Here is a 17,169-nt window from a genome sequence, read left to right as displayed (position 1 = left end):
CAAGTGAGAGAGAAACAAACCGGTTTCTGGGTTTTCCTGGAGCGTGTGATGAGGCATGCAGCTGGTCCCGCTCTCACCGCACTTGTAACACAAAGCTCGTGACGCAACACTCCTGCCGCAGTGCATGTAAAGTGCAACACCTGTGACGCAGTGCATAGTACGGTTCACGACGCAACGTACTCATGACGCATCACATCCCAGCTCACCAATAACGCAACACACGCATGAAGTAATACACACAAACATACTCATGACACAACACACTCCAGCACACTCATCGTCATAAATGATTCACCCTTTAAAGTCCAATTGTTTCCAGTTACTAATAAATGTGTATATAGACGGTTCTTAGGACGTCGTCAATTGGGGCTTCACCAAACCTTGTCACCCGTGTTAACATACACATGTGTGTGTGTGTGTGTGATAAGCAAGCAAAACACCTGCAGGAACATACGTCATCACACTGTTTTGTTAGGCTTCTCTTGCTGTATCGCTGTACCACTGGACTTTACCAAGCTGTATCCGTGAGTGACACCTGTACCGGACTGCATGTTTATCCTGGTCAATGAAACACAAAGAGCCATGATTTATTAATATATTTTATGTAATTACTAGAACATGTACTTTAATAACAAACTTGTTAAATATACAAGTAGAACTACAGTGAGAGTCGAGGCCTCAGTATACTGTATGGTAAAGGTTGGTGAACAGTACAACAGTATGGGTCGGTAGCCGGAAGTAAACGAACTAAAGAATAACCTATAAATGGTCCCTCAAGATTAAATCCTAAACATAATCACATTTATATAATTCATAGGCAGAAAAGCTCTTACAGGTGTCTAGTTTTAGTCTACCAAGTGTGTGGGATAGATGGAATGAATTAAAGTTTAGAGACGATTATAATCAGTCTCAGGTGTGATGTATCAACAGTTTTATTATCACAGTTCACTAAGCTTCGTTGTTTATTTGTTTTTGTTTGCATATGAGTTGGATCAGCTGGAGTGAAATTGAAAACTTGTACAAATTAATCACTAAATAGACTGCATACGGGTGACTGTTTAATGTAGAGTAAGCTAAATAATTCTTCCCGGCTAGCGACCTAGTGTACTGCAGGGTGCGAGTGTTTTACGCATATTACTCGACTGGGCCTCGTATGGGAATGATTCGGACGTGCGACATATGATCACGATTGGTGTTTTGAGAGTTTTAGTTACAGTGTAAACCACAAACATTTACTCATCTCTACAGTGTTTCTTGAGTTAGGAAAAAAAATCAAGAATAAACAAATGACACTAAAATTTTTTTTTGGTAAATCAACAACCAGCTTGATGATACGTCCTTGTCCGTATGTCCAAGGCACACCTTACTTACCGACTCTTATTAAGAAACTAAGTCTTAATTAGAATGAGTAATAACTTAAAAACTAAATAGTGTTTCAGTAAAAAGTATATATAAAGTGTAGTGAGTATTTTAGATTCCCCATATCACGCATCTCGACCTTAGTGCGTGTGTGCGTGGAGCTCCTTGCCTAGTGCCTTTTCCCCACCTTCACACACGCCACCACCACTCACTCCCTTATTGAACACTTACGTACTAGGTTGATAATTTACAAAGGTTAGGTTAGGTACTGTGTTTATGGTATTATGAACGTACACAATTGTTACGTACAGTATATAACGCAAGGAATGACAAGACAGTATAATATCATGAAGTTAGCGTAGTAGGTATAGTGAAGATATCATGGTATTGTTATTTATTATAGGCAGGGGAGATATATAGTTTAAATGTTGTGAAAGTAGAAAAAATAAAGGCAGAAAGTTTTTGTTGTGAAAGTAGAAAAAGTATATATAATGCAAAAAGTAGAAAGTATATAAAGGTTCATATTTGTTATTGCGTGAGAGGAGAAAGTAAAGACAGAATCCATTATGATTGACAATAGAAGTTAAAGGGTCTTAGTTATCATGATGTGAAAGCAGAATGTAATGGGTGAAAGTTATAGTGTGAAAGTAGAAGGTAATGCGTGAAAGTTATGTTGTGAAAGTTTAATGGGTAAAAGTAGAATGTAATGGGTGAAAGTTACAGTATAGTGTGAAAGTAGAAGGTAATGCGTGAAAGTTATGGTGTGAAAGTAGAAGGTTAATGGGTAAAAGTAGAAGGTAATGGGTGAAAGTAGAAAGTAACAGGTGAAAGTAGATGGTAATAGGTGAAAGTAGAAGATAATGGGTGAAAAATAGAAGGTAATGGGTGAAAGAGTTATGGTGTGAAAGTAGAAGGTAATATGTGAAAGTAAAATATGAAAGTAGATGGTAATAGGTGAAAGTAGAAGATAATGGGTGAAAAATAGAAGGTAATGGGTGAAAGAGTTATGGTGTGAAAGTAGAAGGTAATATGTGAAAGTAAAATATGTGTAAAAGTTATGATGAAAAAAATATAAAGTTACAGTAGTATTTTATGGTTATTGTTACCTTTAAAAGTTATGTAGATATAAATGAAGAGTTGTAAAAGTACTAAAGTACATTTTTTTACATCATGAAGGCTCGATAATATCTTAGAAGAAGGATTTTAGAGTAAAATGGCACAAATATCTGTCGGTATTAAGGTACAATTGTTATAATACTTAGGTACAAATGTTTCAGTACTAAGGTACAGATGTGTGGTAAGTCCTATGGTACACAAGAGTTAGACTACAAAGGTCTTAAGCCCTAAGGTACACATGAGTTAGACTACAGAGGTCCTAAGCCCTAAGGTACACATGTTTACAGTCCAAAGGTACTAAACTATTAGTAGTTCAAATACAAATATTTTGCAGGACTAAGGCTCAAAGTTTTATAAATGTATTCGATTACAAGGATACGAATATGTTATGGTGCTAAAAGTATATAGGTGTTATGATATTAGGGTTTAAAGGTGTTACAGCATAAAGGTGTCACGGTAATAAGAGGGCTGCTAATGGCGTAAGAACAAAAAAACAATGTTCCGAGCGCCGCAGGTGAGGGGCGCTACCGATGGCCACAGACCTCAGGCAATCGGTGAGTGGTCTGGGGCAGGCACTTCCCCCCACCCAGGGAATTAAAAACAGTGGAGTTATTTTTGGGGGATTAATTGGTTAAATCAAGGTGTTAAAACTGTAGATGCGTGTACAAAATAATTTCATATATTCCTAATTTTAGTAGGAGCTGGACAATTGCCCGAACCAGTTCCTGCTGCAGCCAGTGGGGTCGTACGCAAGGGCAGTTGAGGTAATTGATTTAAATTCTAACCCTTGATAATTTGTTATTAAACCCCCTCATACTCTACGCCTCCCCATCAATCACTATATAAAATAATGGACAAAACCGAAAATACAAGTGAAACAGACAACTGGGGATCACCACGACCTGCTCAAACACCATCACCACAGTAGAGGAGCGCAACCGAGAAGACTGAACGATTTCTGAAAATAAACCTTGATGCCTGCCCCTGCCCCAGCACCCCACACTTAGTAATTTCTTGAAATGTTGTCTCGTGATTTAGTTTTCGACGAATCTCAATAAGCGCATAAAGCCGCGGATTAGTGGACGACGGGCCTGCCTGTTAACTAGAGTTGATAAAAGGGCGGGCTGATCTAGTCGTCCGTGAGAGCGTTCTGGAAGAGAGAGGAGATCCAGGAGAAGAAGGTGTTGATCTTGTCGGCCACGGTGTCGTTCCTGTGGTGGCAGCGGGCAGGCTCATCCATGGCCAGTAGGGCAAGCGCGTTGCCCCCACCCCTGCTGGGTTTGCTGCTCCCGGTGGCGTGACGGCAGTCCAAACCACGTCCACAACGCCCGTGCCACGCCCACTGCCCGCCGCACGTCTCTCCCGGTCCCTGCGAAGTTAGGAAGGGGAGTTAACACGTCTAAATGTTTCTGAAACATATTTAACTCTCAGGGTAAAGTAACGACACATTTCAACTAATAAAACATATTTACTTCTCGTGATGACTGCTGGGCACATCTTGTATACGCGTCTTTGTTTAAGCTGAGTAACTTGGTGACCATTAAAATTAATGTCATAAAGGAACATACAGGCATTCTGGTCATAATACAATGTGTTTTAGGCTCAAATATTTATCCTATAATCAGGAACTTTAATATTATAAGCAAAAACAATTATATCTTCTGTAAAGTCTGTTTCACTAACTTTAAAATTTCCGACAGATACCCTGTGTGGAGTATAGTCCTACAACCATTCGAACACTCATTTTATGCAAGGCTGGACAAGACTGAGAACAAGACCACAGTCCAGGCACACCTGAGATGTACTGAGGAGACGGCAGGTATGATTCCTCCTGACTTTATTGTGATTTAATCTTTATTATAGAACACCTTTATCTACCTGCTTGGATGTCAAATAAGATCATTAGCTTATCAACTAAGTCTTCATACTATTTACCTGGGTGAGATAATGAACCATTCACTTAAAATCTGATACTAAACAAGGTGATCACTGCTCAGCTTACTGTAAGAATGTTTATCTAAAATATAAGATGCTGTTTGGATATGGCTGTCTATCGCTCTTCTATCTAAATAATTATTTTTACCACAGGTGTATTGGTAACCAGGTATGCCCCCCCACTCCCTTAAGGATACGCACCTTGCCACACACGTAGCAGCAGCCACACATGTCCAGCACCAGGCCCCATGAGCAGTAATTGACTATAGCTGGCATCTCACAGGTGACCTCACGACAAGGTAGGCAAGACAGAGAACTCACGCTGAAATGACAAACACTTGCCTGAGATATGTGTTAAAGGTGTCCCCGAAGACATAGTAATTAATATGGACCTGAAGGTAGAGTTATTAGTATGGACCTGAAGGGAGAGTTATTAGTATGGACCTGAAGGTAGAGTTATTAGTATGGACCTGAAGGTAGAGTTATTAGTATGGACCTGAAGGGAGAGTAATTAGTATGGACCTAAAGAGAGTAATTAGAAAAGGCCTGAAGACAGAAAGCAGTTGGAAGCTGTAGACAGGAATACAGGTAATTAGTAGATACTGAACAACGAGTAATCATAAAATCGTACCCAGACGACCTTAGAGCAACAGCAGGGAGGAGGGTGGTGTAACCTGTTGGTGTTTTGGTAAAGCATGGGGTCGACAGATATTGGAAAGTTCAGCTGTTATGAACAGTGACTCTGGCAGATGTTACTAAGACTAGGTACTATATTCTGTTCAAGACTCGAAGTGGCTATGAAAGAAAGAGATCCTGCCTAGTTTATATAGAGGATTGCCTTACGTTGGGTGAAAAGTTTGATAGTTTTAAAGGTGGGTCACGTGATAGTTTAGGAAAAGTCCAGATTAGCCCCAAACACAAGTTACAGTAGCCATGCTTCTTTGAAATTTAAGAATGAATTAATCGCTTAGGCGTAAATGAACAAAATTCGTTCTTATCCTTAGTCAGAAATAGTTATTGGCAAAACAATCTTTACTTCGCTATTTCTTCAGAAGTGATATTTAGGTAAGGTGTGGGTTTGATTATAGGTTTGGTTAGTTCTCTGCATTACTATTAAGGGATTTGAATTCATTTATCAAACCTTAATATCAAACTAAAGAGATCAGTTGCACCTTTTTATCCATCCCCGCAACACAATTCTATACTGTAGTGTCAGAATCTTCACCATCCCTGTGTGTGGACAGATGCATGAGTTCAGGTCTATAGGAATCGGACAACAGAAGAGAATTACACTAATTTAGGAGAAGTTCTAGGTCTTCTTAATAATCCCTTCAGGAAATTAAGCCACATATCTACAACGTGATGCCTTTAATTATCTTGTTCTCGCTTCTTCAAAAATAGCTGTAGAATATGTCCTCTTCAGGTGACTGTGTTACAGATACTAACAGGGAGATTTTAGATATATCTCTGAGGTCGTAGATACTAGCAGGCAGATTTCAGGTATCCTTGGTTTACAGATTCTCACAGGCAGATTTCAGATGTTTTCATACAGATTTCAATTAACTTGAGATTTAGAGGAGTTACCTGTTTATGTAAACTAACTGTGTTGTATTCGAGTCAGATTTCAAGTCAGATTTTTTAAGACAAATTTCAAATGCAGGTGTCAGTCAAGATTCAAACTCAAGTATCGAACTCAATGCGTTTAAACTCGAGTATCAAATTCATGGGTTCAAATTCAAGTATCAAAGTCAAGGGGTTCAAATTCAAGTACAGTATCAAAGTTAAGAAAGTCAGTCAGGTATAAAAGTCAAATATCAAAATCATATAAATATCAAAGTCGGTAATATAATAATAATAATCAAAATAGCAAAATAAATTACAGTATTATTAATCGTTTCATCATTAACCACATTATTTTACAGTGAAAAAATATATAATAATGGTTTCTACATTTACATCGAGAAAAATGAATGAAGAAGCAAGATATGAAGAACGTATATAAAAAGCCCCTCACAAACAGCTGGTGGCGAGAGGAAGTGAGGGAAGGGTGAGGTGAACCATACAGGGCCAGCCAGCCAACCACCCGTCAGTACTCCCGTGACAGTAAGTAGGACATTAGTTGTACCCCCCACACACCAGTGACGGTTATAATAGACTCGGGTTTCGGGTTTATTTCATTTCGCTATACTTGGAGAGTGTTTTTTGTTTTTTTGTCTAATCACATCGAAGGTTTATAGTGAATAGGTTGTTGAATAGTGTCTGTTTTTATTTATTTGTACGGGATTACTTTAGAAATAGATGTGCCTCTGATTTTATTACGGTGATTAATCTGAAGTTGTTGGAAGGGCGGTGAAGATACCAAGGTGACGGCACACCTCTCGTACGTCTACGGGAAAGGGTCGCGGAAAGGGGACGTGATTGCTGCCCGTATCATCATTGGGTATGACTTTGCTTGGGAGATTGGTATCCCCTCATCCCCTGAGCAACGCTCTTGTGCATTATGCAGAAGACCCGACAGCAGCACCCTTATCCACTACCTCCTAAGATGTCCCCCACACACAACGCTTCCGTGACGCCTGCTGGATCACCATTCCACGACCCCCTGACAGAGACACGATGATCCACCCCATACTGGCCAGATATTATGTAAATAACATTGATTATGTGTTAAAGGAATATCCTTCCTTCCTTCCTTAGGCTTTAGTAAGCCCCTTTATAATATTTATACTGTATATACTTGTCACACTTGCCAGATACTTCTGGTATCATTGTACAGGGGTACTTAGTGACAGCACTAGGATCCCGCTTCCTCTATCAAGGAATAAACAATTGAAATTGAATTGGTGACGGCAGGAACGACACGAGCACTAGACCAGTTGTAATTGTTTTTTTTTTGTGAGTGAATCAAATTTGTTTAGGTCTCCACCATTATATAAAATTCAGTGACTGATCCTGGTTAAGTACTAATCCTTAGCATTTATAACGAATTTACCTTTATATGTGTAGTTTAAGCTAATAAGAATACATACTCTTAATGTTCTTCTATAAGTTTTGAAGTAATGGTACTGTATGTGGCTGGGTCAGAACAGCACACAAGGATATCTAGCCGTGCGTCAGTCATACGCGGGGCGCGTCACTGATTCCAAGCCACAACCTAATTGATCCTTTTATGATGTCACATCCGTTTCGCGGCCAAGACTGTAGCCGCATATTACTGTACTGTTGTATTAGCATGTCCTGGGTATATTTGTTATTTTGTTACGATTTTGTAAACGTGTGTCGCTTCCGGAAAATGACACGAGATTAGCCTAACACACTTGAATTGATTGGGCGTGTTATGGATTGATATATATATATATATATATATATATATATATATATATATATATATATATATATATATATATATATATAATTTAGGCCAGCAGTTGATTTCACTTGAGAAACAAAACGGAAATAACCAATGGAGGCTTATTGTTCCAGAGAGCATTTGTACTAGTTTACATCTGGATTCAAATACAACAATAATTTAGTGCTCTTGGTTGGTATTTATACCTTCATTGTGAGAGACAAAATGTTAAAGTAGTATGGTGGGTGAGGGAGGAAAAAAACACTTAACATACATTCGGTTAAATTTGGAGGAGGATATTGGAACCTCTGGCAATCCACCTGGCAGTGCCACCACCCAGTTCGCAGAAATTTATTGGCCATCCCTGACAGCCTAATATCCTGCATTTTAGTCATTTCTGACGCGACTCTCTCTAATATATGTGATAGAAAATTCAATTGCCGGTAAATGGTAATAAGAGGGTTAAAAATTAACAATTTTTTTACGGATGTTTTTAAAATAAAGTTTCATTTGATGAACGACAGGTATAACATGTTAAACATAGAAGAACTCATATTTTTACTGAAATCGTGTAATCCATATGCGGTCATAAGTGAATGTATAGCTGGCAACCTCAGGCGGGGATGAGGGGGGGTTGGGGGGTCGGCACCACCGGCTGGGACTGCGTATCTCACAGCAGTCAGGCACAGTTGTGGCCTTGTGTGTGTGTGCACCCTGCCAACCTGCCCTCCACCATCTCGACCACACTAACCCCACACACGCCCACACCACCCAATAACTGTGTCACGTACTGCCAAACTTGCACCACATCCCCATATCCAAAATCAGAATATATAGTCACTCTCTATTCCCTAAACACAGATAGTATTGAAACTCAATACGAAAGAAAACACTGTGCAACGAAAAACAAACCAAGGGCTGGTCCCTTGGAGTGGTGACAACTGTAGGCCCCTCAGCTGCCAGCCCCCACACACCACCCTGGCTGTGTTGTGCACGTCCTCGCCAGGAGTTGAGATACACACACAGGCTTCTCACCTGCTAAAGACGGTGGCCAAACACACGACGAGTGCAGGGAGGGGCCTCATGCTCTCGCTCACGGTGAAACACAGGGCGAAAACTTGCGGCGTGGAGGAAGGGGCACTGCGTCTGCCCGGGGCCGGGGCTCACACTGGTGAGAACCTGTTGCTGGCCACTGTTATGAAGGTCTTCTGATTACTTTATTGGTCTTCGCTCCACACTTGGGACATCCTGGGTCACACTTGGGCTCTGCTACTGCCACTTGTTGGTCGTGTGTGATGAGGGAAGGTGTTGCAGAGACATGATGTGGCAGTACCACACTCAAACAACAAATAAATCAACAAACACACTGGCTTTCCCCTCGTGATCGGAAGTACCACTCCGTTAATAAAGAGTGACTAAGTTGTTCATGTTCAATAGGATTAATTATGTTGCACCAGAATCCATTAATATCCTCGCACTATAAACGGATAGTGGCTTAAATATCCCACTACGATACATTATAATAAAATCCCTAAAATTCGGAATGAACGTCTACGACCACGCAACACTTGGAACGCCGACGAAAAGAAATATCACAAATAATTAACCATTGAAAATATTTGTTACTCCCCTATGAATTGAAATCATAATAAGAAACCAATACAAATTTACAGGAAAGCATCTATGTCTAAAAGTCTGTCTTTCCAGCATTGTCAAGACTTTGTATAAGGAACTGGAAATGGCAGTTATAATATCGGAGTCCCGAAATTGCAGTTTAAATATTCAGTTCCAATCTCATTAACGAAATCAAACAATCGTCTTTGCCCAGATCAACTTAATTAAAAACAAATTCTATGACTTATGAGACACGTTGAGGCAAATAAAAAGACTTTGCGTAGAAATATGAGGTTAGGAAAAACAATACTGAAATAACTTAAAGAATATTCGACGCGTATAACATGTAAATAAATCGCTTATCTTGCCCGGGAAATAGATTAGGTTCGTCGGGGAGTCAGTTAGGGTAGTTTATGAGTTTGAGTTTGATACTGCCTAGTCATATCGTGGGAGAGAATTACTGAGGAGGATCACGATGGGCTGAGTGAGGAAGTCTCGTCTTTCACACAGTAAACTAAATCGGATTTAGTTGTGCTTAATATCGACGTGAATCAGGTAGTACAATAGCTTTTTGACTTTTTTATTAGAATACATTAATACCTGTATACTCTAAGGATGACACATTTTCATTCAATCTGTAGACTTTTTACGCTTGATTAGGAAAACAAGTTACATGTTAGTTTTTTGTACTCATCTGGGTACTTACAAGGGGTTCGGTGGGTAAGTGGATAGAGCGCTGGCCTACTGTCTTTAGATTCGCTGGTTCCAATCCATGGTACCTTCTATTTACCCACCTGAGGCGGCCGAGTGTGCGGGTTGTATCCGCACTGTTCATTTATGGGTCGTCAGTCTCAGGTCTCTAACCACTTCATGTACAGTAAGAGTTAATGAATCAGGTGGGCCATTGGTGTTTTACTAGATTAATTTTACCCAAAGGTTCTGTAATTGTAAACGATATCCACCTCCGCTGTCCGCCTACATTTTGTCTGATCAGCCTCGAAGGTTAGAAAATTTGGAAATGAGACCACCAGCCCAGGTATGCCGTTTTCACAAGTAACTCGTAGAGGAGGAGAAGTTGGTGTCTGAGCCTAGCTAGTGCTCCTGCCTCCACTACTGTGACCTCTGGCTATGCTGGTGTGGTCTGAGCCTCGGCAGTATCCCTCTGTTCCTTGAATATCTGAACCATATACTCGTGGAGTTTGCTGTACACCGTTGATAGGATCTTCAGCTTTCACACGTGGGCTCTTGACTCAGGTAGGTGGCCCTGGATCAGCCATCTGTTGAACGATCCGTCAGTAACATCCATGGATCAGCCACCTACTGGAGGATCATCAGTAACAGAGCCATGGATCTGTCACCTACAAGCCATGTAATCGAGGAGAGCACTGGACTTCAAAATAGCCTTTGATAGACTACCACGAACAATGAGATGATCCTACACAGGCCACTGATTCCCTTCCCCCACCTTGGTCAGCGAAACAAGGAATTCTTGTGAAAGTAAGCTGCAACAACCTATCAGTGCATCCTGCTGGTACAATATCTAGAGACAGTCATCATAGATGGGCACTAACCGTAACTTGTTAGATGTTTTAATCTAAGAAATTTACTTCTGTATGTAAGACTGAATTTTTGTGATGTAGCAAATTGACGTAGCCCGGCTGGTCTCAGGATGGCCTGAAGACTTTAAAGAAAATGGGAATATTTCGATGCCAACCTTCAGAGAAAACGTGAAAGGGGAAACTCATGACTTGTTCGTATAAATATTGTGTTCCTTATGGACCTTTAGCTTTGAGAGTTTAGATCTAATACCCTCTTTTGTGAACATAATGTGGGTCAGTGCTGTGTCGAACCATGTGTCCTCAAACGCAGGAAGGTTAATCGCATCCTCTCTTGTGAACACCGAGGAAAAGAAGTTGTTTAATGCCTCTGTTCAGTGACCTTTTTTGACAATGAAGAGGTCTTTGGTCGTGGGAGTGTTACACAGTTTTTAGGAAGGGAAGTTTAAGAGGATTATTTGGTCAGGTGAGCTATAATTACATTGGTCAGGTTTGGTTTGTATAGGTTAGGGTTGATTGTGATAAGTTCTGTTTGTCAGTCCTGGTTGCTATTGAAAAATATTTACTTCGAATAGGTTAAATTTGCTTTGGGTATGTTAAGTTAGGAGAGGTTAGATTTGGGTTTGTTGTGATAAGTAAGATTGAACAGATTCGATTTGGTGAGGTCAATTTAGATAAGGATGAGTCTTGCACACACAGATTAGTTAATGTTAGGTGGTGTCAAGACTCTGGGGCGCAGGTGCAGTAGAGTTGTAGAAGCTGAGAGCAGGAACAGCTGTTCTTGTAACTAAGGTAAACAAACTAACAACGCAATTTAAACCCGGTTTACTTGAATAGGGTTCTTCACCATCGACTGTTTCTAGTCTACGGTAACGAGAATTGAGACAGCAACTTTTTATATTAAAAAGAAAGTTACGAATTGTGCATGCCAGTGACTGACGGTCAGTATCTAAATGTACTGTCTAATTTAACTGTCTAATCTATATCACTTGTATTTAGAAACATTTTATCGTAAATCAACTAAATATTTTGACCTTCCGAGAAAAATAAAATTAACTTAACATTTTCAGAAATTGCAGGCAATTTAACTAATAAATGTTTGATCATTATGTATTAAGTGTACGAGACTATAAATGTAACGCAACAAACCCTATTCTTAGTGTTATAAAAAAATGATTATTTAGATTTTAGATGATCTTGACCGCGTGTATCACACTGCCCTGTGTCACAGACTGTCGCCAGGCGCTTCATTCTCTCACTTGCTGCGCTGCGTGAGTCAAATTAGTACGTCCATGGTCCGGGCCAAAGAATTCCTAATGAACTTGGAAAGGAAGAGGGCATATGTAAATTATTAATGTAATTTGCTCGTACATCTCAACTTTTCTCCTGTACACAATTATTTAATATTTATTCTAACAACTGTAACCACTTATTTTGCCTCGTTTGCTTCATGAAGTTCGATGGCAAAATTTATTGTCCAATTGGAAAAAAAAAATCACTAACTTTAAATAAAATGGAAACTATATCCATACATAATACCGCACATGTAAGACTCTGATAAGATAAACGTGAACCCCAGGTGTACTGTACCCTAGGTAGAAAACCCTGCCCTAGGTTAAAACACTTAAAAATGAGGGCAAGGAACCAGACGAAGAGCTAATTTCTTGTACAGTACATCATGCCTGCCGCCTATCCTGGTTTCTTCTCGTTTATTCTTTTCTTTGTCATATTTTAACAGTTTGAAGTATTAGTCTCCGTTTATTATACTTATCATTTTCTATTAATCCACTTTTTTCATATTTGAGAATTTTACACTTTTGTCGATTATCATACGTTTTTTATAAGAATTAAATTTTCGATCTTTTCACTACGGTACACTGTTTCAACTATTTATTTAGTATTTTTTTTAGGACTCCTACAGGAGTTTTAAATGCTTGTGGAGTTCTGTAAATCGTAATAACATGCTTCCAATTACTATTATTCCCTGGAAAAGATAGATAGATGTGGAAGGAGAGGTTAGGGGGTAAGAGTGGCCAGAGATGGGTGGGTGGCAACACGAGCCACTGGTAAAGGGAGTCACAACTGACAGGTTCCCAGGGACAGAGGACAAGGAACAGAAGAGAGACGGGACAGTTAAACACGCAGAGATGAAGATAGAAAGGGACAGACAGACAGATAGAGATAGATAGACAGAATGGGAGAAACAAACAGTGAGTTTCTTTTATTTTCGGAGGTTAACTTGAAATAATAATAATTATTATTAGTAGCATTCATCTTTTTCTTCCTTTTATTATTAATCTTATCATTGTTGCATATTACTATAACATTATTATTATTATGGGGACAATGTAGATACCTAGGAAAATTGCGTAAAATGCATTGACCTTGAAGAAGTCTGAGGGGAACGTGTTGTTTACTCTGTTTATCAGTGAGAAATGTCCATAATTTTTTACTTACTGTTTTTTTTATCCTATAATAGTTTTCATGATAGTGTATCGCCAAGGTCAAGGTTTTCAAAATATAATAAATATTGTTTGCAAGTGAAGACGTAAAATTGCACCCATCTTGTTGTCTGTAGCTAATTCATGAAATAAACGACTAGAAATAATGTAAAATTAATACCGAGGCTCTACTGCAACTACAGTAAGCTTATTTAGTATCATTTAGGGGGGGGGGGCAAAGTTAACATTGAGAATCTTTTTCTATAATTGGATCTAGTTTATAATGCGTCGGCTACACTCCACTCATTTGTCGCCCGCGCTTCTTGGGTCGTGTGGCGTTACTCATTTGTTTATCGTCTTGTTCTTCATTTGTTATTCCTCTTCTACTGTTCGTCATTTGTATGTCCTTTTATTGTGTTTTTCATCCGTTATCATTGTCTTGTGTGTCATTATTTCAAATTCACCAAAATCTAATATTATTCTCTGTTATATTATGAAGTTGAAAATAATCTGGATGGCGGCGAAGCATGTTGCCGAAATTATTGTGACAAAACATCGTATTAACTTGCAATCAGCCATTGATCAAGAACTAAAATTCCAATCTAATGTCGACGTTACAGCTGAAGGTTAAAGGTTGGTGGATTTCTTATAGTTATCACACCTTAGGAAAATAAATGTTCTTTTTTCTTTTCTTTTCCAGGTGAGGGAATCCAAAGAAAACAACGGCGAAGATGGCAGAAAAGGATTAACACAAAAGGAAAGAGTTGATATTCGGAAAGCCACATGCTACACACCAACCCATCCCAACCCAACCCAACCCAACAGCCTCGACCAAAAAAACAAAAACAAAAAACGCGTCTGACAAAAACTCACCGGGCAGGTTATAGACATCCCAATATTAACTGTAGGTTAATTGAGGTTAGTTTTGCTTGGTGAGTGAATTTTTGTTCTACTCGTTTCGTCATCCACTAACCCCCCCGCAGTACCAACAGGTGTATGAGGCACGATAAGGCCCACACAGTTCACAGGAGGTAAACACTGGCCCCTGTATCAACCCACGGCGTCTCCCACAACTCATTCTGTCTCTAGGCTCCTTGAGGATCACTCGCGAAGGTTAGTCTGCCGCGGAAGGGAAGAAGGAGGGGGTTAAGATCAGTTCAGACTTTTAAGTTGAATTTATCAGTAAGAGATTTAAAGCTCGCTAATTCTCCAGGTCAGTTCAAAGTCAACCTGACCTATATAAGACTTAAAAAAAATCACCAATTAATCAGCAAGGTGAAATAGCAAAAACTGACTTGGCTACAAACTTGAGAGATAATTTCACCAGTAAGACTTTTAAAGAGTTGAGTAACTTTTATCATTGTTACAAGAAGCCAAAGCAGGTACGTTGGTACTTATGTGATTGTTTGTTAGGAGATTGCGCATGTTACCGGTTTGTACTATGTATGTAATATGCACGAGGACACTGGTAAGAGCGGTTAGTTTTGATAATTGTGCTAATTGATATGAGGACACTTAATAATAACAATTTAATTATTTTTGACCACAGATCCTTAATCTGCACGCAGAAAACAACCCATACTGAGATTTTGAGCAGATTTAATTTTTGGACCCCCCCAAAATACTTTTTATGGTTCGAAAAATTAATTTTGCGCAAAATCTCGGTATAGGACATCATCTACACACTGATTAAGGATCTGTGGGTCGACGTGTTTAAATTTTGATAATTGTCTTAATAGCAGAGTTGTAAAGTAACAATAAATTTACTTGAGTACTGTACTGTAACGTTTTTGGGTATTTACTTTTTAAATTTAAAGGGTACTCAAATTTTCTAGTACTTTTACTTAAGTATGGTTTTCTAATACTTTTACTCCAATACAACTGAAAAAAAAATTTTTACTCGTTACATGCCCCAAACAGTTTTAATGTCTGTGGCACACAAATAATATATTTTCTTTTTAATTAAAAAGTAAATTATGCTGTGCCCGTAAGTTTTAAATCACCTCTTTATACATTTTCTTAAAAATATAGAATATCTTAATTATAGAAATATGTTGGTTTTCACTTTCCCAAAAAATATCGATTTACTTTGTCGGCACTTGGGGCCAAAAATAGATTTTGTTTAGATATCATACAAAAGTACAATGTACTACTTTACATGCTGACTAAGGATGTGCCTGTAAGTTTAAATCACCTTTATATGCATTTTCTAAAAAAAATTGGTTTATCTGGGTATCTACTGGTCTGGAAAACCTGGAAAAGGCAGGAAATTTTATTTGTAGCTGGAAAAGCCAAGAAATTATACAAAGAAACCTGGAAAATTTATGTGAATCCAGTTCAACTTCAAACTATTATTATTTTGACAGCAATCTTACCATAAATTAATGCTGTACTGTATAATAGGTAAATAATTAAACTTTTAGGAACAAATTCCAGTAAATAGTCCACTCCAATAACTGAATTGTTTGTGTACCAATCATATTTCATGTTAGTGATCAAATAGCCAAATATTACAGGTTATACCTACTAATTCTGCAATGAGTATTGTCAGAGATGAATTGTTCTTATAAGTATGTGACTTTATTTAAGTGGATTATTCCACATATTAATCATGAGTCATATAGGTGGATCAGGAGTGTGATTTTGGGGGTTTTACTGGATTTCCGGCTTTTTGGGGACGTCCAGGATCACTCGCACGAATCGCACAAATCCGAGGAGAAAAATACGGAAGGGGGGGTTGTCAGGGTCTTTGCTGATGTTCATCACTGGGTTTGGAGTGGGTCAGAGAGGGTCTTCAATGTCTTGATTAATATCATTTATAACATCATAAATTTTCCAATTCTAAATACATATTATTGAAAACCTCTTAATTTTGTTATTCTATCGTAATAAATACCGAATTAATGTTCGTACAATACATAGAATTTTTCAAATTTACACCTGGAAAAGCCAGTGAATTTTGTTTTGTCTGACCAGTAGACACCCTGACCTCTCTTGTTAACACCAAGGAAAAGACTGTTCAATGCCTCCACCTTGTCCTGTTCAGAATTTGCTAACTAACATCTTCAAGTCTCGGGTCCAATACTCCTACTCGCATTTTTTATTTCGACTTTGCGTAGCGGTAAAACACCTTTAGGTTTGACTTGACCTCATGTGCAATCTGTCTCTGGAACCCTTTCGGCCCTTCTACACTCTGACTTTGCTTGGTTCCTGGATTTGGCATACATCCTCTTGCCCTGTTCATCGTTTGTCCTAACCCAATCGTCTCGAATTCTTGACTTTTCTTCTCAACTTTGCTGACTGCCTCATGGTTTATGTTTAACAGTCTCATTGTATCCTGGAAGCACTGGGTTTGGTCTTGGGTATATTTTTATCGATCAAATGGTTCATTTTACTGACTATGATATTCAGCGTAGTGTCTGTGTTCTTATACCTCACTGAGTCATGCCAGTGGATACCCTTCATCCCGTGTAATATTTGAACCTTGGCCTGGTTTTGTCGTGAACCAAGTAACAGTTAAATCTGAAGGACACCGTTACGTGGTGACTGGTGCCACCGGGGGCTAGGTGTTCCAGCTTGGCCACCATACCCTCCTCATTTGTTATGATGAGGTCCAGTGGCTTGGGTGTTTGCTCCCCTCTGTAATGAGTCGTGTCTTTAACATGTTGGAACAGAAAATTATCTCTCGAAGTTTCTACAAAAAGAGTAGCTGGGTAAGTCATTTGGCATGGTCTCTTTTCTCCAGTCGATGTCGCCATAATTAAAGTCCCCCATGACAAGGAGGTGGTTAGGATTGAGC

At 39.0% G+C, this 17,169-nt stretch overlaps 2 protein-coding genes across 6 annotated transcripts in view; one reads left to right on the top strand and one right to left on the bottom strand.

Moving 5' to 3' along the window:
- Window positions 1–2,582: 2,582 nt before the first annotated feature.
- On the bottom strand, window positions 2,583–8,922 carry LOC121871437 (single insulin-like growth factor-binding domain protein-2). Its single transcript, XM_042373733.1, has 3 exons — window positions 8,795–8,922; window positions 4,612–4,732; window positions 2,583–3,844 (listed from the first exon to the last, which is right to left on the bottom strand). The coding sequence occupies exons 1-3, from the start codon at window positions 8,842–8,844 to the stop codon at window positions 3,605–3,607; spliced, it is 411 nt and encodes a 136-aa protein (XP_042229667.1). The 5' UTR covers window positions 8,845–8,922; the 3' UTR covers window positions 2,583–3,604.
- Window positions 4,586–17,169, top strand: part of LOC121871435 — a 35,603-nt gene continuing 23,019 nt past the window's right edge. For 3 of the 5 annotated variants that reach the window (XM_042373726.1, XM_042373730.1, XM_042373729.1), the window contains exons 1-3: window positions 4,586–4,709; window positions 6,333–6,513; window positions 14,071–14,483. The gene's annotated coding sequence lies outside the window, so the exon portion shown is untranslated. Of the gene's footprint in view, window positions 4,710–6,332; window positions 6,514–8,805; window positions 8,931–9,827; window positions 9,929–14,070; window positions 14,484–17,169 lie in introns of those variants that run through there. The other 2 variants (XM_042373728.1, XM_042373727.1) reach the window with 2 other exon arrangements.

This window comes from Homarus americanus, unplaced genomic scaffold (assembly GCF_018991925.1).
Source record: "Homarus americanus isolate GMGI-L3 unplaced genomic scaffold, GMGI_Hamer_2.0 scaffold45698, whole genome shotgun sequence".
NCBI classification, from domain to species: Eukaryota; Metazoa; Arthropoda; class Malacostraca; order Decapoda; family Nephropidae; genus Homarus; species Homarus americanus.
The sequence above is the reverse complement of the archived record's forward strand: the minus strand, read 5'-3'. Positions and strand labels throughout refer to the sequence as shown.